The following is a 24,719-nucleotide window of genomic DNA, read 5'->3' on the forward strand; positions in this document are numbered from 1 at the left end:
CCTCGGGGGACTTTGCCGTGGACGTTATTCCTGTCCCCTGTCGGTGTGGCTTGGGGACCGGGGTCTCTACTGGCCGTTAGCGCAGCGGGTCCTTGCTGCCAAGTCTCCGGCTCTCCCCACGGGTGCCTCTTCTCCATCGAATCCCGCAGTAGGTCTTCCCCGGCTTGTTATCCCTTCCTCCGCTTCGCTCCAGCGGCAATCTTGGGAGGTATTTATCCATGCATTGCGCAGCACCTTGTCTGACGGTTATGTGCTGAACGAGTATAAAGCAGATCTTTGCCTCCGTCACTGGCACCACAGGACGCTTACACCGTTGTGTTGCAAAATTCATTAAAAATCGTACCGCCAAACAGGATATTTGGATTTCATTGGCGGCCAGCGAAGCACACAAAGTTCACGTCCTCCGCTCTCGCATGCTGGCCACGCCCCCCTGTCCATCCCGTCTTCGATGGTGTCAACATCCTACTAATGAGAAGCGTGTCAACCTCGTAATCACTGAATAGTTCCAGGATGATCTGTGTGTCATCCTCGTAGTTTGCGTGCTTGACACCCATGCTATCGAGCAGGTCAAAGAAAGGTATAGAATAGAGATTATAAAGAAGAGGTGATACACGCAATCCCTGTGGAACCCCACACCACAGTAAAACTTCTCTAGACTTGTGATCACCCACAGCTACTTTGGCTCTCCTGGGGCCCAGAAAGGATCTAAACCAGTTGGCAGCAAGTTTCGAACATTTAGCCTGTCCGCCAGCTTACCATGGCCCACCAGGTCATACGCGGCGGAGAGGTCTAACAAGAGCAGCAAAGCGAATTTGCCTCGGTCGACAATTCCAGCAATGGTGGATCTAACCTCCAGCAGGGCTGTTTCTGACCCGTGATGTTTTCTAAGACCAGACTGGCTACTGGACAGAAATTAATTTTCCTCGACAAAGGTGTTGTACTAGGTACATGCTACCTTGTCGAAGATTTTCAATAGAAACCAAATATTGGTGATTGGACGGTAGTTAAGGGGGACCGAGGGGTCGAGACCATCCTTTTTCAATAGAGGGGTGATCCATGCCTCTTTAATACAGCCAGGGACCTTCCCCTCCTGAAAAGAGCGATTCATAATAGTGGGGCGAAACTGGGAAAAAATTCCTTTCACAATGTTGAAGAGAAAATATCCCCTATACATCGAGTGGGTTTAATATTGCCTACTATTTCAGTCAGTTCCCCGATTGTAACATAGTTAATGGAGAAGCAATCAGTCTCAGCCTCTTTCGGCCCAGGATATTCAAGGTCAGGAGTCACTGCCTGGGGGGGTTGCATATTCTTTGAGATGCTACTTAGGTGTTGGCTAACTTTTAAGGCCACGCAGTCGTGCAGCCTCTGGCACCAGGCATCATCCACCAGTAACTGTGATTCTTTTTTTTCCCTTTAACTCATTTAGGATTTGAAAGCGCTCCCTGGAGCTTGATTTGGCTTCAAAGATGCGGTTTTCCAGGCTCGCTCTTTTAGCGGCCATGATAGTCTCTTTATATGCCTTCGCTGACTCCTTGTAGAGGGCTAAGGAGTTTATATTGGTGTGTTTCCTCCATTCTCTTTCTGTATTTGTATTTATTTTATTGTGTTGCGCGCCTGGCCCGGGGGCATCTGGGCGCATTGCTTACGTAGTACATAGTTACATAGATTACATCTTTGTTACGATGTACAAATATTGCAGTGATTAGAGGAACAGATGTTTACAGTCAAAAAGTGCAGAGTTAGATAAGCAGAAATCATAATCAGTTGAGCATTATAAACGAGATGCCACTGGATCCTGCTCGCAGATCCATTTTTTTGTTTTGCATTTGAAGGCAGGGAAGCAAGGCTCGTCTGAGTGTGCTAGGGAGAGTATTCCAAAGTTTGCCAGTGAGTACTGGGAAGCTGGTCCCACCTGCTTTTTGCAGTTTAAATCTTGGAATGGTCAATGGATGAGTTTAAGGGGATCTTAAAGGGCGGAAGGCCGTGTGGATCGTGAAGCGGTTTTCTAGGTATTCCGGGCGATGTTAGCTTGGCACTTGTGTGCAATGGCGAGGGTTTTCAGTGATATTCTATGTGCGACCGGGAGCCAGTGAAGTCTCTGTCTGGTGTCTGAAATGTGACGTTTCCTAGGAAAGTTGAGTGCAGCCATAATGGCATTATTCTGGGTAACCTGAAGTTTGTTAATGTTTCTTTGGCTGGCCCCAAGGTAAAGAGCATTACAATAGTCAATTTGTGACATTATCAGTGTTCTGGCCAGTATAATGCACTTATTTGTTGTAAGGAGGGGTCTGCATGCTGTTATGATCTTACATGTATAGGCTGCTGAAGAGGCTACTGCATTGGTTTGTCGCTGAAGAGATCAGGTGGAGTCTAGATAGATGCCAAGGGTTTTTGTGTCATTGGACACCTTGATGGAGTTTCCATCAATGATGAACGATTTGAACGCCGCGTCCAGTTTGTTTAGTCTTGTATGTGAGCCTAGGAAAAGTAACTGTCTTGTCATCGTTCAAGCAAAGCCCATGATGTGCCATCCACACTTAAATGACTGTGTAGACTTGGTTGTGTGCTTTTGAGTCAATCACGTAGTCACCTGTGATGGGGATCAGTATCTGGGTGTCCTCTGCGTAGTTTGTGTAGATGACACCCAGCAAATCCAAGATATCAAAGAGTGGCTTCATAAATACATTGTATAGTGTGGGGAGACACAGGACCCTTGCGGGACCTCACATACGACTGGCGAAGGTACAGCAGACGCTGATGGGGAGAATACCCTCATTGTTCTGTTTGCCAGGAAGGACCTAATCCATGACGTGGCCTCCTCTTAGAAGTGGGCAGCAATTTCCAGGTGATGGCAAAGTGTTTGATGTTCGACCAAATCAAAAGCTGCCGAGAGGTCGAGCAGGAGAAGGAGGGCCAGTTTACCCTTGTCTTTTAGGTCCTCAATTTGCATTTTTAGATCGATCAATGCAGTTTCCGTACCGTGTCTTGGTCTGAAACTTGATTGACGAAGACCCAGGAGTTTGTTATCTTCAAGATAGGCCTGAATTTGTAGGTAAGCAGCACGGTCGAGAATTTTCAGTAGAAATGGCACTGTAGTAATGGGTCTGTAGTTTGACGGGTTATCAGGATCAATGTTAGGTTTTTTGATTAAGGGGATGACCAAGCATCCTTAAGGTTATCAGGGACAGTACCAGATTTGAATGAAGCATTAATTAATGTGGTAATGAAAGGGGCTAGATCGTGGGCTGCTTCCTTGATGATAGATGCAGGGCAGGAGTCACCTTGACAATTGGACAGTTTAATCTTATTAATGATATTTTCCACTTCCCAGATAATTAGAGTAGAAAAACAGAATGGTTTGAAGGAGTGTTTAGGTGCTAGTGACTTATTAGTAACAGGGTTAGCCGGTAGGTCAGCAGATAGGCTGCATTTTTTATTGTTAATTTTGGTCTGTAGGATAGCGATTTTTATCAAGTAGCACTTTTTGGATATTATTACACCATGTGGTGTCAGTATTGCACTTGTTAGAGGTGGCGAGATTCTAATTCTTTGAGGATCGTGAAGAGCTCTTTCGTGTTAGATTCAGCCTGAAGGATGCTTTTTTGTATACCTCTTTTTTTGCTAAGAGGATCGCTTCTTTGTAGTTGGATGAGGCGATAGTCAAGGTATTTTTGTTAGCTTCAGTTGGTAGTCCTTTTCATTGTGCCTCAGCATTTCATTTGGATTTCCGTAAGTTGTGTAGATGTGGTGTAAACCATGAATTAAGATGCGCCTGAGGCTTTGGTTTACATAATTTGAGCGTGGCTATGGTGTCCAATGCTTTTAAGATCGTTTGGTTGTAGATGTCTACTAAGACTGTGGGAGCGGAGCAGGAAGCCGAGGCGTTATTAAGAGTGGTTTGGATGAGTGAGAGCAACTTCTCCTTAGCTATGTCCTTTTTGTTTGCGAGTGTGTATAGACGGTGCAATACTAGGTTTAGGGCTAAGAGGGTTGGCTTTGATAGCAAAGGTAATCTTATGGTGGTCAGATCAGATGCATGGTATCACAGTCACCTGATTAATGGTACAGTTAAGAGCGGTAAGCGAGTCAAGGGTTCTCTCTTTGATGTGTGTGTGCTCTTGAATATGGTGGGAGAAACCGAAGTCTGATGGGGAGTTAGCCAGGTCAGTGGCTTTGTGGTAATGTGGATCTAGGTATCCAAAATTAAGGTCACCAAGTAATATAATTTGAGATTTAGGCTTAGTATTTGCAGTTAGAAGAGATGATATATCCTCTAAAAATGAGGAGATGGGTCCTGGTGGTCTGTAAATAAGGTCTACAGTAGCAGTTTGGTTTGGTGATAGTGAAGTTTAACAGAGTTACTCTGCAGAGGGGTTCTGTAAATTAGGGGATGCTCTAAGTTCAATGGATTTTTTAAATACAAATGCGATACCACCACCCTTGGATTGGCTGGAATCTCTATCACATCTGATAATGTCATAGTTGTCAGGAATTGCCAAGGACAGTGTGGGACCCGCAGCTGCATGTAGCCACGTTTCCGTTATGGCTAGGAAGTCCAAGTCTTCAGTTGTGATGAAGTCGGCAATGTCTGCGGCTCATTTAGTTTGTCTAGCCACCAAAACCTCCAGAGAGAACCAGTGAGCAGTGGAAGGATGGACGTCCTTCTGTATTGTACTTTTTAGGGGTTGTAGTTTATTGTAAGCAGCATAATGTAGATCGGCTACATGTTAAACTGTTTTTATTGAATTGCACAGAGGAGTCCCAGTCCCTTCCTCTAGCATCACGTGGCTCATTGTCCACTGATCAAAATTCTGTAGTAAGGCACTTCTGGGCTGGAATGCGCTCGCTACTGCAAGCTTATCTGTACCTACTTGGTGTTGAAATACCATGGTCCTCAATACAAGTTTGGGAGTGTGGAGAAACACAAGTGGTCCGTTGCCGCCACTTTTTTTGACAGGAAGGGAATTACGCCTGGTTTCACCACACTGCCGAACTACAACCTGGACCTTGAAGTGGAAGATTTTTCTCCAACATCATCCTGGAGGTAAATCCACCACTTTAAGGCTACATATTGGCAGAATTACTGTGACAAGATTGCCAATCACTGTAATTCCGCCAAAATCCCCTTGGAATGAAGATTAACTCTGCCCTTCCTCCAATTGTAATCCTGTGGTAAACCCACAGGACCAGGTGGCAGTCACAGTAAATGAGTATGGCAATAATTCAGCAGATTTACTGCCAAACCCGTAATGAGGCACCACTTCCTTAAATAGAAATATAATCTGATGACAGGGAAGTATTCAAAGCATTTTAACCTATTGGTGGTATTTCTGCTGGAAAACACAGTTAAAGACAAGTAATCCTTTTGATTTTTATGTCTGTATTTTTCGGTAGTCTTTATAAATATGTTCTGTTTACTTCCTAACTCCCAGATACAGTTCTAAAGTTATGAATGTAATAAAGAGTCCCAAACATCTACATGCAGCGTTGTGTAGACTTTGTGTGGTCCAGACTCTTGATCAAGCACCTATACCAGGGGTCTGCCACCTTTTATGGCGAATTAGCAAAATTTGCATATCTAATAAAATGGTGAGAAACATCTATTTTTGTACGGGATATATTCTTTAAGTTCAATTTTTGACGGTTGCAACAATGCAAACTAAGGCATAACAAGATCATATCAATCACATGTCCACAACTGTATTTTTTTAACATTTCTACCCTGACAATACAGGTGCTGCCCTCCCACCCTTCCAGCATACATCCCCTTTTATCTCCCCCCCTCAACTTTCCCCTCCCACCCCTTTGTAGCAGAGTGATGCAGTGTAAAAGTCCAATGTACAGCACACCATTTGTGACCACCTCTGGCAGTGGGGGCCTGCCACTAACTGTTGGGCCATGGGTCAGCTCAATGAATTCTCCTACCTTCAAACCCCTTCTTCCCAGTTGCAGTGGGCATAACCTTCATCCCCCACGCTACCTTTCGCCCTTTCTGTTGCACTTCCTGCTTTCCGGGGTCCAGATTTAGTAAGGAAGGCAAACCATTCCATTGCACGTGATGATTTCTGATCGTGCAATAACCCGTTCAGTTGCTCCATCTCATATGTATCAAGAGCTTTCATGGCTCATTAACACTTACTAGGGAGCTGCGCTCTCTTCCATTCGGCCGCCAGGCATGCGAGTGCTGCCAATAATAGAAAATGGGTCATATGATGTAGCCTCCTCCACTCCCCCTCCACCACTTCCACTCCATACAGCACCAGCATGGGGTCAAGGCACCTCTCCACTGCCTCCAAATCCTATATTCATCCCAAGACCTCCTTCCAGAAGCTTTGCATCTCCTTGCACCCCCACCACATGTGCCAATAATCAGAGTGCTGGCCACAACCTCTCCAACACCTAGGACCTATCCCTTAAATATCTTCGATAGCCGCCCTGGGTATCATTGCCATCTATGCAATAGTTTGATACCATGCAGCTTATATAGGCGCGCTATTGATGTTCTATGGGCACTCCTCCATAACATTCTCCATTGCACATCATCCAGCTCCAGCCCCATATCTTTCTCCCAGCTTCTCCTGTTCATTTCAATGTGCCCACCCAGTGCGGCGAGCAAGGTCTGGTACAGTTTTGAAATCTGTCTCCTCATGACCGTGTTATTACTTAATACCGCATTGTAGCCATGAGCCCCCTCTGCAGAGCTTCCTTTCATCTCCCTGACATCAGCACTCCTTTAAGCTGAAGGTATTTAAACACTGGCAGTGCCCCTATGCCCAAACTCTCCTCCAGGAGCGTTATCTCCACAAACTCCTCTCCCTTTCACTGCCTGCCCCACTCTCTCCAGTCCAGCCACAAACCAGTTTTGAAACCGGCTATGATCAGGGATGTATTCTCGTATTGGGGTGGGGAGGCCATATGTGGTTTAGCAGGCGACAGCCACGTCATGACTCTGCTCATCTCCCTTTTATTTTTCCGTACTGCTCACAACTGGCCCATAATGTGATGCCCATGTATCTACCGCGGAACCACCCTTTGTTGTGCCCAAAGCCATTCTCCTAGCGTGACTGGCCACCACTGATAATTCTCAATGAGCACCCATTGCTTCTGCGCATGAGTGGGGGATCAACGCCCTGAATGGTGCCACCCTATAATACGTGAACATATCTGGCAAACCTACTCCTCCCCTCCCCTCTCCTTCTACTGTATCAGCACCCTGTATGCACCCTCTGTTTCTGTCCTTGCCATATGAATTTGTTTATCTGCTGCTTCAGCTCTGTGAAAATGGGCAGAACCTGGTATACATACAGTACATTGGGGAGCAATGTCATTTTAACTGCATTTACTCTACCGAGCCATAACAAGGTAAGCCTCGACCACACCTCCCATGTCCCTGAAAAGTTTATGTAGCAGCGGGGGTTAATTAACCATGTATAAGTCGTCTAGGTTTCTAGGTATCTGTATCACCCAGTACTTTATGCTCTCTTTTTCAATTGGGATCACCAGGTTGTCCATGTCCTCACCCTGTGATGGGATATATTAACTCTCAGTTAGTAGAAAAATGATCGCTAATAGAACATATTAGTTTGCAGTTCTTACGTTTTCTCAACCATGTGCAATTCTAGTCTAGGAAATTTAGAATGTTTTTTTTTTTCAGGAATTCTTGAGGAAATTAAGTGGTAAGTAGGAGATTTTTTGATGGAACCGCCAGTCAGGTTGTTCAAAAATATGGAAGAACTAAAGCATTACCCAGCTGATTCAGGTTATCGCCCCAAAAAATGTCAATACATTTAATGCAAATGTTTAGACAGTAAAATTGGTGACAAATGGAACACTGTTTTTTAGCTGTATCCAAGGATTTTCTGGGATCTTTAGTTGCTGATGGTGCATTCCTAAGCATACAAGACCAGTAATATTGATCTACATATCTACAGATAATTTCACTGGGGTTTTGGCGGGTTTTGGGGTTTTGGCAGTTACCACAAAGTATTCTTTTGACATGTAACGACAAATTGTGCATTTTAAAGCACACTGATATGTTACATTGGTGAAAAAAGGTTAGGAATTAAATAACAATTTTTGAATAATTTGAGGCACATTTCCTCCCCTCCAAAAGGGATTTTCCATGAAGTTTATTTGCAAACATTGGTCAAAACCTTGATAATTTCAAGATCACGTCATATGTCCGTGTTTTTGTGTTATCTATGTATTTGGATTCATGGTTTTGTTAATTAAATCTTAGGAACTCAATTGGATTTGAATATAAAGCAAATTATTGAATTATGCAACATTTGGCAGGCATTTGCCTCATCTGTCCACCATATGGACAGAATATCAAATACGGACAGTTTTTATCCTGATAAATATAAATAATGCATGGGGACATCAACCACAAAGCACACTTGTATACAAACACACTGAAATGCACATTGTTTGAGGAATGTTGGGTATGCATGCGACTTACAAGCTGTACAAAGGAACAGAAGTTGACCATTTTTTCCAGGACACAAACATGAGCACGTCTTTCAATTACTTGTCTCATTAATGCATTTGCCAGCTGGGCAAATTATCTGAAGATTACAACTTAGTAACAATGACACTGCAGCGAGTAAGGACATTTTCATCAAAATAAATGTGCATAACCCACTGAAAACACAGCATGCTCATTGGCTAAAATTCACTCACAGTGCACAAATCACAGTCCTAGACATACTGCTATTGAGGTCTAATCCCTTTAGCACCTCCTTTTTGGCCTCCACATCATGGCCCAGAGCAACAGTTGAGCAACATTTCGATGGTGCTGACCCGTGGGCAACACATTGAGAATCACTGACCCTAGACAGTATTTGTGTCCTTGTTTCTGATCCTGCTTTTCTTTTTGCTGTGCTCAAGGTTTGAGGAGGCTGTGGAACATTATCTTGACCTGCTTGCCGCGCTGCATGAGGGATCAGATCAGCAGGTGAGTAGAAGCAGAATTGGGAGGACATTTTTTTCCTATTCTTACTTCTGGTACCCCATGCAGCATTTAAAACGAAGAAAGCTGGTGATAAAAAAATTGGTTGAGAATTATCCATCTAACATTTACATTGGATCATGGGAAGGCATTTTTGTTGTGAAGGTTGAATTAAATGTCAGCTCGCTGATGCAGTCTTCACACTCCATGCAATGCCTAATGGGAAATAGTGATTTGCCTGTTATGGTAGCTTTCCATCATGACAATCCTTGTCATATTTATGATGCCATGATATATTTCAATTTAACAAGGTGAAATTATGACTAGAACAAATGATAACTTTCATTATGATTTTTATACATTCAGGGTGTTTTAGGTCTATATTTATGTTATCAGTAGAGGTGAGGAGAAGAGACTCCTGCTTCCCCATTTTCCCCTCCACCACCTCCCTCTCAATCACCAAACAGCAGGCCCGTATCAGCCTGCTATCTTCTTCTTGCACCTCTAAATAGCCCCCTTTGTGCCAGCCCCCCCTTACTTGGTGTGCACTGACCCAGTGTCTTATTTCTCACTATTCTCTGCTGTGCCTTCGCCTCTGTGTTCTTGCTCTGCATCTACATTCCCCTTCCCCACAGCATATCCTACCTTAATTTAATGTGCATGTGTGCAGACTACATCAATAGAGGTAAAAACGGGGCTTCTACACCATGTTCTGTGGATAAGAGTGATGGTACACTGTCCTATTTTACAGGACATTTAGTCAACTTGTTAGTAGATACCTTTTATTCATTTTTACTGTTTATATTTGTATGTTCCGCTCCCCTGCCTCCATATTTGTAGGATGGCAACCCTTGGGGGTATAGGGTCGGAGTCGTTTTACATAGCAAAAAATCCAATTTAAAAAGTGAAGCCAGAGTGCATGTGTGGGTGTATATGGCCCAAACTCAGGCCTTAAGTGGGCCAGAGCTAGCCGGTGCAGAGGCCCATACATCTCCAAAACCGCTCCTGCCTAACCCAGAGTGCTGTCAAGGGTCCCTGTTGCCCACAAGCAGCCTGTGTGTGTTCCTCATCTGTGCGTGCATTGCCGGGGCTCCCTGTCACATCTTTAAAGCACCCCATTGCTGCTGCAGACTGCAGAAGCAGTCTGCAGCAGCCCTCATGAAAGGTATCTCATCAAGGTATCTCGAGTTCCAGTCAGCTACCACGTTTGATAGCCCTGGGAGGTACTTGCTGTTATTGATATAGGCCTAGGCATCTCGACCAGTAGTCTCGATCTCATACCCCTTAGGTGGTTGATGTACCTCAATGCTGATATTTTGTCAACAACTCACTTTGTCCTTGGCTAACACCATTTACGAAGGAGCCTGCCAAGAGCTCTATGCAGTTTGTGTAGGCTGCGCTCTTGCCCTGACCATTTCCCTCCTGTGGGAAGGTCTCCCCATCTGGCTCCCCACCCTTGTCTGCTAGCGTCTGACTCTGACTATATGACTAGGTCTGGAGAAGCAGTTCTTGTTCAGAAGGATCTGAATCTCCTTCTTGATCGTATGTACCTTTGGTCTTGGCAGCCTGAGCAATGCTTTTACTGTGTCTATCATAAACCCCAGAAACTCCATCGTCTTGGGATGGTGTCAGGTACAATTTCTCACAATCCACAAGAAATCCCAGGCTCCAAAGAATATCTACGGCACCAAGTCGAGAAGGTGGTATAACTTCCTTCACCTGTGATAAGAGTATCATGCCATCCAGGTATAGAATGAGGCAGCAACCTTCCTCTCTGCGTTTCACCGCTATGGGCTTCATGAATTCTTTTAAACACCAAGGAGCTGAGAACAGCCCGAATGGCAAGCTCATAAACTCCCAATAATGGCCTCACCATTTCAACCTCAATAAGCGTCTGTGTGGAGGAAAGTTCGCACTCTGAAGGAGGCGTCTTTCAGATCGCGATGTACCAGCCAGTCTTCTAGAAGGAGGATGTCCTGCAGCATGTGGATTCCTTTCATCTTGAAATGCCTGAACAAACAAAGCCGTTGAGCTCTCACATGTTGATCACCGGCCTCATCTTTTCCTTTCTTTTGCTTTCAAAGTCTCCCCAGGGCTGAGACGCTGGCAATATCGTCCTCTTTTCCGCCAGCACGGCTACTTCTTTGTCTAGAAGTCTGTGGTACACTACCGAAAATGACATGGGCATTGGCTCAGACCTCTCCTCGGGGTCTGCAAAAAATTAGAGTTGGGACCATCTCCTTTATCCGAGTATCCTCTGACAGTTTGTCCCATGTGTGCGCGCAAATCACTGTCCTGCCCCCAAATGGTGGCTGTTGTGCTGCGCTTACCACACATACCTGCTGACTGGGCGAGTTGTCACGTTGCTCTTCTCCAATTGCGGCCCCTTCCTCTGCACCCCCTCATCAAAAGTAACCGTCAGATCTGTGCTTCTGCCAGTATTGGAGCGCTGCTCTATTGGACTGGGACCTTCAGCGTCAGATCTGTGCTTCTGCCAGTATTGGAGCGCTGCTCTATTGGACTGGGACCTTCGGCCTGTGGAATATCGTCCGTAAGAGCGACCCCCTCCCTTTTCTTGCCTTTGGGGAAAACCTTGGAGGAAAACACTCTCTTGATGGAGCATCTGCATCCTTGATGGAGGATTGCGCTTTCTCCGCTGCTGTGTAGGTGCCTACAAACTTGGCTAACTTCTTGGCGGAAAGGTCCGTGAAGAGTAGCCTTTGGGTTGTTTCCACCTCTGATGAGGCTAGTTCCCCTAGTTCTGGGTTGATATTTATTAGAATACCTTTCCTCCTTTCTGCTGAAATGGCACTGTTGGTGCTCCCCAATAAACACAGTGCTCTCTGCGCCAGGATTTGCAGGTCGATCTTTGTACCTGTGTCGATTGGCTTCTCCGCTAGGTCTAATATCTTAGCCAAAGGCCCTGTCACGTCGAGGAATTTATCCTGGCAGGCTCACATTCCCTATCAATACCCATTTTAGAGTCATTGATGCCCTTTCCAAAGCAGGTTAGCATCTTGGTGTCCAGTTCTGGAGTAGCTGTTACTTCGCCTGCTATCTCGGATGTGCATATTCTGCCCTTAAGCGGCAGCTGACTTCTTTATCCAGGACTTTTCAGACTCTCACCTTCAGATATTCCGCCATTTCAGAAGACTGCATCCTTTATTTTGACTCTGGATGGACCAGCTCCTCTGAGATGAACATCCCCTCAGTACCTTCCACTTCTGTGGAGTTATCTTGCTGCACCTTTTCCATTGCCTACCCTTGTGGGCTGCTTGTCCTCAGTGCCAGCAGATCTAGGGACTTCTACAATTTTGCCCCTTGACTCGAACTGCAATTTGTCGTCCTCTCCTTGCCCTGTTTTTTTCTACTTCTGGGCTAGAGGGTCTTTCAGGTAGGATTCTTTCAGCTGGCTGAACGCATCTTCAACGCTATTCGCCTCTCCAGATGCCAGTGGGTTAACAAGGTCTTAAACTGTCCTGTTCTGTCAACTAATCGTCCTCCTCATACCATTCTGGTTCCGATCGTGCTGCCGTTATGTTTTTTTAAAATCTTTTTAAAGTTATATTCGTATCACTGCGGCTCACTGTAACTTGTGGTCATTAGGGAGAGCTCTATGCCTCTGTGCCCCATGAGGCCCAGGTATGCTAATGCCGCTATGGGGATTCATCAGCACCAAACTTGCGGCTTTGTGCCTGCCCGCTATACAGGTGAAGCACCACCAGCTCTAATGCGAGTAGAATGTTTGGTGCCCGCTACCTTGTATACAGCTCTACAATGGCCACCTGTGCAGCGACTGCTGCTTAGGGTCCACAGCGCCTCACTCGGAGACTCCGGTCACCACTCTTCGCCCTCCTCCACCAAGCACACCCACTGGTGATAGGCAGGGGTTGTGAGCGCGAGAGGGAGACTCAAGAACTCCCCTCATTCCCCGGTCCAGAGATGATTTATGTATACTCTGCGGAAATTAAATTGCTGAACCGCTGTCACCGCACATACTCCACAGGTAAACCTCTACCACACGGAAATATAAAATGGACATATATCTGATATTCGAGCAACTAAGAAAGAGGGAAGGAACAAGGAAGGAGAAGCGGGTTTAGCCGAGAGGAGGCCCTGATTGGGAGCCTTGGGCACATGTTATGGAATGGACTCCATTTATTTTTCTCTAGTTTCATGGGGAATGTAGTTTAAGAACGCTTTATTGGTTTGTTTAATGATCGCTGCTTGAACTAATATTAAAGGAAGAGAAGCATAATGCTTGCCTCCTGTCTTGACATAGAATGGGAATTTGTTAGTTTAGGAGAAAATCTTAAACTGGGAAGAAATAAAACTCAGTTACAATGTCAGGGTTCACTAGATGGTCATGACTAACTAAAGGTGCAATACCAACCACAAGTCATCATGGCTTCTTCGGCCTTTGGGTTTTCTTAGAGTTTGCTTCCCGAGAGGTCTTTCAAAAACATGCAAAGGCTGTATCGTGGTCTCGCAGAACTGGCACACTTTGCTTCCTTGTGTGGGTGCAGGAACCCCATATGAATTTCTTGAGGGCAAAAGAGGGAGGGTCAACAGTTAGCCATCCACCCTTAGCACAAGGCCTCAGCTCTCACAGTTCAGAACAAATAGGCTAAGGGAGTCAACCCTGGGGGCCAGGGTCAGGGTATGACAACCAGAGAGAGGACTGCCCAAGTCCCACTTCAGAAGTGGAAACCATCCTCTGGGGTGGGAACCACCAGCATTGGGCTATCCTAGTTGCCTGAGACACACCTGCGTTCCCTTACCTTAGAGAGAGGTTTTGAAGGCGGGCCAGTGCATAGCAGGCAGAGAATGGACACCCCCAGGGGAGTGACAATCCTATCGCAAGTCCTACATTAGGGCTATAAACCATTCACTAGGGTGGAGCCCTGACATCCAGTTCCCAACCTAACTAGCACACCTGTGTCCCATTTACAAGAGAGGGTCTGGAAGGCATGGTCAATGCCATATAACAGCCCATCCGCTTAGTCTGACAGTGTAGGTGTTTGGAATTGGGGTTGGAGAGTAGAGACTGGTGTTTGTTTTGGGGAGGGTTGGAGGAAAGAGCAAGAGATTGAGCAAGACCCAGTAGGCTGGGCAGTACTGGGAGCCGGAGAAGATACCCAGGAGACCAGATCAAGGACGCAAGACAGCTTACCAAGAGGCAAGGAGTGGGAGACTGGTGGCTAAAAAGGTTAACATAATTGAGAAAGAAGGTAATGTCCGAGGGGTGGAGAAGGTACAGAGAGATGCAGATGAGGTTGGAGGGTCGTAGAAATCCTTGCATGTGAAAGTAGAGTGAAGGAGGGTGATGGCCGATGGAGTAATGAGTGGGAGATTAAAAGTAGCCAGAAGATCAACCCCCAAAAGTAGCTAGAAAGTGTGTGGTGCTCAGAGCGAAGAAGGGCCCCCAAAGGGATAAAGAGTAGGTGAAGATAGGCATAGAGGTTAAGGCTGAGAATAGAAAGAGAATGAGTGGTGCTCAGAGAAGTGTAGAAATTACCAAAAGTGGTGAAGATGGTGGAAGAGAGATTTATAGAACACTGGCAGGAAGTGCCCAAAGGGTTGAAAAAAAAAGTGGCAGAGAATGGAGAGGATTTGAAAATGAAGACTGGGAGAAGAATGCTGCCCAAAGGGGTAAAGAAAGGGGCAAAAAAGTGGGGACTGGAAGGAGGAGCATCAGGTCAGAGATAGTCACCGATTGTTGTAGAAAGATTAATTGAGGCGATTGACATCTTGAATTTAAGAATATGAACAGAAGTAAATGTACTGATAAACAACGAAAAGGGACAGCTAAGGAAGCAGGAGCCTAGAAGATATAGAGCAGTGTAAGTAAACTGCTGAGCAAAGCGCCGGAGCTCACAGGGAGAAGAGATTTAGGCTGAGTAGGTGGCCGCCCTCTAATCCTACTGAGATCCACTGGTCCACATGAAGTGCTGTGTGAGGAGCCACAAATCCTACTCGGCCTCCTTATTCCTTTTCAATGGGAGTACAGTGCTTCCACATACAGAACCTACTTGAGACCAGTAATACAAGATCACAGAAGAGGAGAACGAAAGGGGAGAGGTCTGCGTGGAACCGGTACTCGTCTGAATATGCCAAAAAACCTGAAAGAAGGGAAGTGTTTAATCTAGAAACTTTGCTGCAAGGCTTCCTCTTGTGCAAAAACATTCCCCTAGGAAGGAAATTCCAGGCCACCACATGAGGCTGGAAAAGACCATTTTTTAACTTTGTTTTCCCAAATTTTAGTCAAAGACTTCGAACCAATCTCCCCATTTCATTTGGGGCTTCATTCCTTCCACGTTTATTCTTCTGCTTCCACACTGTAAACGTTCCCTAATAAAACACCTTAAACTTATGTTTTGTAGGTTTGTCTGGCCATTTGAACCCTGTCAAAGACTTTGACGGGCACCAGGCAGGTGACACACAGCAATGAGGCTAACCTTTGAGAAATGTGAATTGATCATTGTAGCAAAGCATTCATGTACATGTTGCACCATGTAACTGGAGTGGCAGCAGTAGCAAGCTTCACAGTCCATTGCAATGCACTATACCAAGGTACCCTCTAACACCTGCAGTCCAATGCATGATGGAGCATGAGCTCCCCAACAGAAATTCCAGCGGACCCAGCAGCCATACGCAGGACAAGGTTCATGTACTAATCACATGTTTGTCAAACATACTGAATACTGGTACATACTTTTCTATGCATGCAAAACGCTGCCTTCTTCCATTAGGAATACAGGTCTTAAACTGCCTGTACATATTGATCGTTATTTAATTTCATGTATGAATTTGTTTGTGGTATCTACTCGGGATGGTGGAACACAAGTTATTTTTCCATTGATGTTTTTCAAATTCAACTAATACTATCAGGTTAGATTTGGTTTGATAAGCTAGAAGTCTAAACATGGACGTCTTCAGACACAAGCCATATTGACCTGAAGAAGGACTTTAATAGTTGAAACACTTATTGGCTGGCTTTTACCACACTTTCAATAAACACATATGATTCAGAAGATTTGCTGTCTGAACATTGAATAATTGCACCTCTGAGCATATATTCAGTTTGGCTCGAAACCTCAGAGTGCCCCTCTGTCTTTCAGGTACAAAGAAGCAGTCCCAATATGGCCTGTGTACAATGTTTGTCATTCATCATGGGACACACCATGATAATTACCACCGGACCTAACGTGTATGATAATCACCTGTTCCAGGACCATCTCAGATCATGCACAGCATAACTGGCAACCATATGGGATATGGAAACTATGAGAACAACAGAGCTGGAATGGCCTTAAGGCCAGTCAGCAGCAACTACAACAAATAAGGCATGCCATCCCAACCAAGCAACAAACATATCACTTCATGCATGTAACCCAGGATGCCATTCCAAGACACCCGATGTCTGATGTGCACACCTCTTCAACTTAGGAGACTTGCAGGGCTGCCTCCAAATTGCATAAATATCATTTGCAACAACCTACTTGTCAGCATTGCAAGTGACACCCTGTGACAACTTTCCAACAGGCTCCCAAGCTGGCCATAGAGAGGATGGAAGCATCAGTACTGCTGGTACTTTGGCTGCCACTATAAGCACCCTAGCATCGATCACCAATGCACCCTCCTCAGTTGCCGAGTACAGTGCTTGCAAGTTTTGAACCAGACAAGACACTAGCTGCCACCTCATTGCCCATGGCCAGCACCTCGTCATCCAGTAACCTGTACCTCCCCTCATGTACTCCATTCTGCAGTGCCCTCTGCCACACCTTAATGTCAGCCAGTGACCAGCGTTTCAGGTCTGCCCACCAGGCCTCTATGCTTGGCCCCTCAGATGAATTGTAGGCCATTGCTATCCTTCTTTCTGCTAATACACAAATCAAATCTTTCATTTTGAGAGGTGGGCGACCTGCTTCTCCTTCGTTGGGAACAGCCCCATCAAGCAGAACTCTGGGGGTCATGCTTGCATCTGGATCCACCCTCTTTGTACCTTGTCTCCGACCCTTTCCCAAAAGCCTGAGATCACTGGACACGACCAGAACACGTGCATTATGTCCACCACATCCTAGGTGCATGTTGGGCAGGCCTGGTCTTTATTCTTGTAGAAACACATCGTGTGTGGGGTGAGGTATGCCCTGTGTGTCACATATACTTGAGTTAGATTTTTGGTGTACTGCAGTACTGTAACGCTCACCTGATTCCCGTAGAGGCGCCGGTCTTGGCTGGCCATATACCGTATCTGCAAAGGTGATGTGTAACACACGGCTGGCTCTTTGGGCTGGACCTCTGTGCACTGTATGTCTGACTTGAAGGGTAAGATGTCTGCAGATAGAAAATATGGGATTAAGGAACTGGGTTATTGAATGTCTCTCTCTTCTTCCCTTTCTCTTCTCCTGTAGAACCCCAAAGGTTAACGCTCTCACCTTAGGTAAGTGAACGCCGTGCTCTCCATCTGCCTCGGGGCAGGGTGCTGTAACCAGTTTCTTCACTGGATAAGGGGAGCAGGCCTCTTGACTTCAGAGGACTGCTGTCCGTCGTTTACTGCACGAACGGTAAGTTTCGAGTAATTCTAATGTCTTTAAAGTCTTTAGTAATGATGTTTCTTGTTTTGCAGGGTTCCGGCGATGGCGGATGACGGGCTGAAGTGAGTTGAAGATGGAGCCCGTGTGATGAATAGAAGCGCCTGGAAGCACGTAAGTAAGCGCTTGTTGCCTGCTTCACGATGTTCCCCAATGTCTTTTAACGCACCTTGTTTTGTCTTTCAGATGCGGGATGCAGCGCCGAAGGCCTCCGGAGCGTGCAAAGAGTTGATAAGCTTTTGTCTTTCAGATGCCGGAATGCAGTGTGAAGACCTCCGGAGCGCACGAAGAGTAGGTAAGCCTTTATCTTTCAGATGCCGGAATGCAGCGCGAGGCGTTGGTGACAGCCGATGGACCAGGTAAGTGAAGAGCTGTCACTGAAGACCGTAATGCTAACCTGTTCTTTCTTGTCTTTATAGGTGTTGCTGAAGACTGGATTCAGGATGGTAAGCCTTTTTCCTTAGGCCCAGGATCAGATGCAGAAGACACGATGAACGTTCTGCTGCAGAGGATGCAGAATAACGCAAAGCAAGATTCATCCATCGGGTGTGGTTTAAATAGCCTCCTGTAGTGCTTAGGTGTCTCCTTCCACAGCCACGCCTAGGTAAGAAAAGAGTTCCTGCTTTCCAGAAGAGTTCCAGTGTTCTGAATCTAGGGAGTGGCTCCTGCCCCACCCAACAGGAAAAGTAGTTCCAAACAGAAGAGGATCAGAGGCTCAACTGGCAGGCAAGTAAGCAGCATTGTCTACGCAGGTAAGTCCACCCAAGCATTATGAGCCCGGCGCTTCCAGCGCTGGGACTGGGCATATTTATGAGCCTGGTGCCACTGGCGCCAGGACTGGGTCCAAAAGGTCCCAATTGGGACTGGTTGGCACTCGGAACCTGGGTTATGGATCTGCTTCCAAGGGAGTTGGGAAAACCCTGACCTTTTGGAAGCAGAGATCATGACAGTACCCCCCCTCAAGGCCCCTCCCAAACCGGGCTTCTCCGGGGGTTTTGGCTTGTCAGGAAATGTTTGGTGAAATCTTTTGATTAGGCGAGGAGCGTGGACATATTCAGCAGGTTCCCAGGATCTCTCTTGGGGGCCGTAGCCTTTCCAGTCAATTAGGTAAAATAGTTTAGATTTGGAGATCTTGGAGTCCACAATGCTTTTGACTTCAAACTCGAGTTCTCCATCAACTAGGATAGGTTTTGGAGATTTAGTTAGTCGGGTTTGAGGTTGCACGGGTTTTAATAGAGAGACGTGGAAGACCGGATGTATCTTCATGTGCGGGGGCAAGTCCAACTTGACCGCTACTGGGTTTACTATAGTAGTGATGGAATAGGGACCAAGGTATCTTGGGTTGAATGTGTGTGGCCCTTTTAGAGGTAGATATTTGGTGGATAACCAGACTTGATCCCCTACTTGATATTGAGGGGCTTCCTTCCGATGTTGATCTGCTCCTTTCTTGTATTGTTCTTTAGCCCTTTGAAGGTGAGAAACAGCTTCCTTAAAGGCTTGGGTGATTGTAGAATGCAGGTAGTCTACTGCTGGTGTTTCAAGATCTTGGAGGGGATCCAACTCCGAGGTTCGAGGGTGACTGCCGTACAAAAGAAAAAACAGGGTTTTCCCAGTTCCCGAATGGACAGAGTTATTGTAGGCATATTCGGCTATCCAAAGGATGTCTTTCCAAGTTTTTTCAGTTTGTTGCAGCATGCAGCGTAAATACTGTTCCAGAGTTTGATTGGTCCTCTCGGTTTGTCCGTCGGTCTGAGGGTGGTGACTGGTCGATAGTCTCACATCAATTTGAGCCGACCGACAGCAACTTCGCCAAAAATGAGAAATAAATTGACTACCTCGATCCGAAATTAGAACCGAAGGAAAACCGTGCAGTCGGACGATGTTTTCGAGAAATTCTCGGGCCAGAGTTGCTGCTGTTGGCAAGCCTTTGAGCGGAATGAAATGCGCCATCTTGGAGAATAAGTCCACGATTACTAGAATCGTTTTGTATCCGGAGCATGGAGGTAGATCGGTGATGAAGTCCATAGAAAGCGTATGCCAAGGGCGAGGTGGGATGTCAATAGGGCGTAAGAGGCCTGCTGGTCTTTCCTTTTGACTCTTGTTTTGGGCGCATACTCCACAGGACATTATAAAGTCTCTGATATCTTTTTTCCAAGACGGCCACCAGAAGTAGCGCTTGATCTTTTCTGAGGTCTTGGCCATACCGGGATGTCCTTCCATTAAAGAATCGTGATAACAAGAGATTACCTTTTTCTGTAAATCTGTGCTGGGTAGGTATAATCGTTCTTGGAAATACAATAAGTTGTCCTTTACTGCAAAGTCCTTTCCCTGCAGATGCCAATTCTGTATGTCTGCTGGAGTTACAAGTTGCCTGGCCTTATACTTAACTTCCTCTATGGATTCTGTGGCGATTACACCCAGAATTCTTTGTTCGGGAATGATTGGTACAGGTTTAGGGTTGATCAAGTGTTCTTCCACTCCCATCCGAGAAAGGGCATCAGCTTTACCGTTCTTTGTACCAGGTCGATAGGTAATTATGAAGTCAAACTCGGCAAAGAATAATGCCCAACGGAGTTGTCTAGAGGATTGGGCTTTTGCGGTTTTCAAATATTGCAGGTTTCGGTGATCCGTAATCACAATAACGGTGTGTCGGGCCCCCAGCAGATAATGCCGCCAAGCCTTAAAGGCAGACTTGATAGCCAGAAGTTCCTTGTCAGTAATCGTGTAATTGATTTCAGGAGGCGAGAATTTGCGGGACCAAAATGCCACGGGATGCAACTGATTGGTTACCGGGTCCTTTTGTGATAGAACTGCCCCCATGGCAAGGCTTGAAGCATCAGTTTCCACGATGTAGGGGAGTTCGGGGCGAGGGTGTTTTAAGATTGGTGCAGAGATAAATTTAGTCTTCAAATCCTGGAAAGCTTGTTCCACCTCGGTAGACCATTCAAAACGTTTGTTTTTCTTTAACAAGGCAGTGATGGGCTGGACTATTCGAGAGAATTCGGGGATAAACCTGCGGTAAAAGTTAGCGAAGCCTAACATGCTTTGCACACCTTTTACGGAGGATGGTGATGGCCATTTGAGAACTGCATCGACCTTCTTTGAATACATACGCACTCCGCCAGGTGATAATATGAATCCCAAGAATTCAACTTCAGTCACGTTGAAAACACATTTTTCCAACTTAGCGAAAAGTTTGTGTTGACGCAATCTTTCGAGGACCATTTTCACGTGTTTCCGATGTTCAGATTCCGATGAAGAATAAACGAGGATGTCGTCAATGTAAACAACAACACACACATCTATGAGCTCTCTGAGGACATCGTTCATAAAATATTGAAAGGCGGCCGGGGCATTGCAAAGTCCGAAGGGCATGACCTGATATTCAAATAGTCCATACTTGGTGCGGAAGGCCGTCTTCCATTCATCGCCCTCTTTTACTCGTACCAAGTGGTAAGCTCCTCTAAGATCCAGCTTTGTATATATGCATGCTTTTCTGACTTGGTCCAGGAGTTCAGGGATCAAAGGTAACGGATATCTATTCTTAACGGTGATCTGGTTCAGGGAGCGATAATCTATACAAGTTCTAAGGTCTCCTTCCTTTTTTGGAACGAAGAACAAAGCTGAAGAAGCAGGGGACTTGGAAGGACGAATAAACCCATTTGCCAGGTATTGATCCAGGTATTGTCGAAGGTGAAGGTTCTCAGGCTCGGTGAGGGCATAAATTCTACTACAAGGAGGAGTAGATCCAGGTATCAGGTCTATCTGGCAGTCATAAGACCTATGAGGAGGTAGAGAGTTAGCCTGATCCTTCCGGAAAACATCTTGGTATTCTAGGTATTCGGGAGGTAACTGGGGAGTCTCTGAAGAAATTGCTGCCAATGCAACACCAGGTGGAGGGTGACAAGTAGAGACACATTCTGGAAACTGGACCGTTCTTGCTCGCCAATCGATCAGAGGATTGTGTTTCTCTAACCAAGGTATTCCTAGAATAATCTGAAACTGAGGGGCCTTGATCACATCGAACACGATCTTCTCGTGTCCATCTTGACTTACTAGCGTCACCTCTTGAGTGGTATGCGTTACTGGCCCGGAGGCTATCTCCGTACCATCCACCGTAGTAATGACGTCCTTTACAGCCTTGGGACAAAGAGTTAGATTCATCCTCAAAACCATTTCATGATCCATATAATTGCTGATGGCACCGCTGTCGACGTAAGCTTTTATTGCATGTAATCGATCCGGATTATCAGGGCTAATGAGGACCATAGGTATCACGAAATGCGAGGTCACTGAACTGGTTTTCACGCTCGGCAAGAGGACCTCTATTCTTGGCGGGCGAGGTCGTTTCCCTGCTCAGAGTTTGTAACTTTGGTAACTGCAGCTCCTACTGCCTTCTTGGCAGGTTTCACCGGACAGTCTCGAAGAAAGTGCCCTGAGTTTCCGCAATAGAGGCATAATTGCAACTGTTTTCTCCTTTCCCGCTCCTTTTGTGTTAGAGGACCTTTCAGACCCCCTATTTGCATGGGTTCCCCGGGGTCTACTCCTTTGGAAGGAGTTGGCGGTTTGGAAAATACTCGAGCATCAAACTTGGAACGATCGGCCTTCCTGTTCTGCAGTCTGTGATCTATTTGAACGACTAAGTCTATATAGTCCGAACAATCTTGTGGGGGATTCACTACTTGGGCTAACACATCTTTGAGCTCTCCACGTAGACCTCTATAAAACAGCGTAATCCTTTTGTCCTCAGGCCATTGAGTTTCCACTATCAGTCTGTTGAAAGACGCAATATAAGCCAAAAGGTCTTGATTACCTTGTCGCAACGAAAGAAGCTCATTGTCCAAGGCCTGCCCCTGTGAATGTCTTGCGAACAGTTTTTCCATACTGAGCTGAAAAGCTTGAAAATCATGGAGGACCGGATCATCTTGATTTACTAGAGGGATCGACCAGTCTGCCGCATTGCCACTAAGGTACGAAAGCACGAAAGCTACTTTAGCTTGATCAGTTGGAAAGACTGCTGGCCGGCATAAGAAATGCAACCGGCACTGATTGATAAATACTGCAAACCTCTTTGGGTCACCAGAAAATCGTTCGGGCGGAGCCAGAGGTACATTCCCAGGTAGGTTGATCAGCACTGGATTCATAGAGGATGTAGAAGGAAGATTTCCCCCAGATGCGGGTAACGGGGTCTGTCCGGCTTGTGACTGTAGCAATTGTCTAGCGAGATCATCTGTTCGCTCCTTGGAAATAATCAGTTCCCTTCTTAGAGCGTTCGTTTCCTGACGGGCTGTATGCACTTCTGCCCTTAGTTCCCCAAGTAACTGGGCTAGCTGGTCGGTATCCGAGGTTTCCATAGTGCCTGGACGGGAGTTTTGTGGTAGGCTTTGCGTTCTGTAACGCTCACCTGATTCCCGTAGAGGCGCCAGTCTTGACTGGGCGTATACCGTATCTGCAAAGGTGATGTGTAACACACGGCTGGCTCTTTGGGCTGGACCTCTGTGCACTGTATGTCTGACTTGAAGGGTAAGATGTCTGCAGATAGAAAATATGGGATTAAGGAACTGGGTTATTGAATGTCTCTCTCTTCTTCCCTTTCTCTTCTCCTGTAGAACCCCAAAGGTTAACACTCTCACCTTAGGTAAGTGAACGCCGTGCTCTCCATCTGCCTCGGGGCAGGGTGCTGTAACCAGTTTCTTCACTGGATAAGGGGAGCAGGCCTCTTGACTTCAGAGGACTGCTGTCCGTCGTTTACTGCACGAACTGTAAGTTTCGAGTAATTCTAATGTCTTTAAAGTCTTTAGTAATGATGTTTCTTGTTTTGCAGGGTTCCGGCGATGGCGGATGACGGGCTGAAGTGAGTTGAAGATGGAGCCCGTGTGATGAATAGAAGCGCCTGGAAGCACGTAAGTAAGCGCTTGTTGCCTGCTTCACGATGCGCTCTAACTGTCTTTTTATTTTGCAGGTATAAGTTCGGAGCGGCTGCAGGGTGCCGGAATACCCACTGGGTTAGATGTGGAAAGGAGTAATGGCACGTGAGTATTAAAGTTCCCCAATGTCTTTTAACGCACCTTGTTTTGTCTTTCAGATGCGGGATGCAGCGCCGAAGGCCTCCGGAGCGTGCGAAGAGTTGGTAAGCTTTTGTCTTTCAGATGCCGGAATGCAGTGTGAAGACCTCCGGAGCGCACGAAGAGTAGGTAAGCCTTTGTCTTTCAGATGCCGGAATGCAGCGCGAGGCGTTTGTGACAGCCGATGGACCAGGTAAGTGAAGAGCTGTCACTGAAGACCGTAATGCTAACCTGTTCTTTCTTGTCTTTATAGGTGTTGCTGAAGACTGGATTCAGGATGGTAAGCCTTTTTCCTTAGGCCCAGGATCAGATGCAGAAGACACGATGAACGTTCTGCTGCAGAGGATGCAGAATAACGCAAAGCAAGATTCATCCATCGGGTGTGGTTTAAATAGTCTCCTGTAGTGCTTAGGTGTCTCCTTCCACAGCCACGCCTAGGTGAGAAAAGAGTTCCTGCTTTCCAGAAGAGTTCCAGTGTTCTGAATCTAGGGAGTGGCTCCTGCCCCACCCAACAGGAAAAGTAGTTCCAAACAGAAGAGGATCAAAGGCTCAACTGGCAGGCAAGTAAGCAGCATGGTCTGCTGCAGGTAAGTCCACCCAAGCATTATGAGCCCGGCGCTTCCAGCGCTGGGACTGGGCATATTTATGAGCCTGGTGCCACTGGCGCCAGGACTGGGTCCTAAAGGTCCCAATTGGGACTGGTTGGCACTCGGAACCTGGGTTATGGATCTGCTTCCAAGGGAGTTGGGAAAACCCTGACCTTTTGGAAGCAGAGATCATGACGAGTACCCTCTTCCATTCAGTGTCTGTGAAGGTTCTCCCCCATCTCCCTCCCACTTAGTGCGCACCGCCAGTTCCCCTGTGTCTGACTCTCCTAGAAAAAGGTCATATATTCTGGATACCATGTGTCCCCCTTCTGATATATTGTACAGTGTGTCAAGTGGGGTACTGGAGTCTACTCTGCCTCTTTCTCCCGGCCATCTTTTGTCCATCCTGCCTATCACTCCTAAGTGCATCAAGAATTGTCCCTCATGTAGTCCATATTGCTGACCAGGGTCGAGAATTCCAGCAGCTCGTTTCCCCTCAATAGGTCACCCACCATGGTGA

At 46.3% G+C, this 24,719-nt stretch overlaps 1 protein-coding gene across 2 annotated transcripts in view; it reads left to right on the forward strand.

Annotated features, from left to right (window-relative positions):
* FANCG (FA complementation group G) overlaps positions 1-24,719 on the forward strand; it is a 574,353-nt gene that overhangs the window by 410,744 nt on the left and 138,890 nt on the right. For both annotated transcript variants that reach the window (XR_011280595.1, XM_069626811.1), the window contains exon 9: positions 8,893-8,959. Coding sequence is in view for 1 of the 2 variants with exons in the window: in XM_069626811.1 (XP_069482912.1) it covers positions 8,893-8,959 (67 nt within the window). In the remaining variant the exon portion in view is untranslated. The remainder of the gene's footprint in view (positions 1-8,892; positions 8,960-24,719) is intronic.

This window comes from Ambystoma mexicanum, chromosome 6p (genome assembly GCF_040938575.1).
Source record: "Ambystoma mexicanum isolate Mex_15411 chromosome 6p, UKY_AmexF1_1, whole genome shotgun sequence".
Classification (NCBI taxonomy): domain Eukaryota; kingdom Metazoa; phylum Chordata; class Amphibia; order Caudata; family Ambystomatidae; genus Ambystoma; species Ambystoma mexicanum.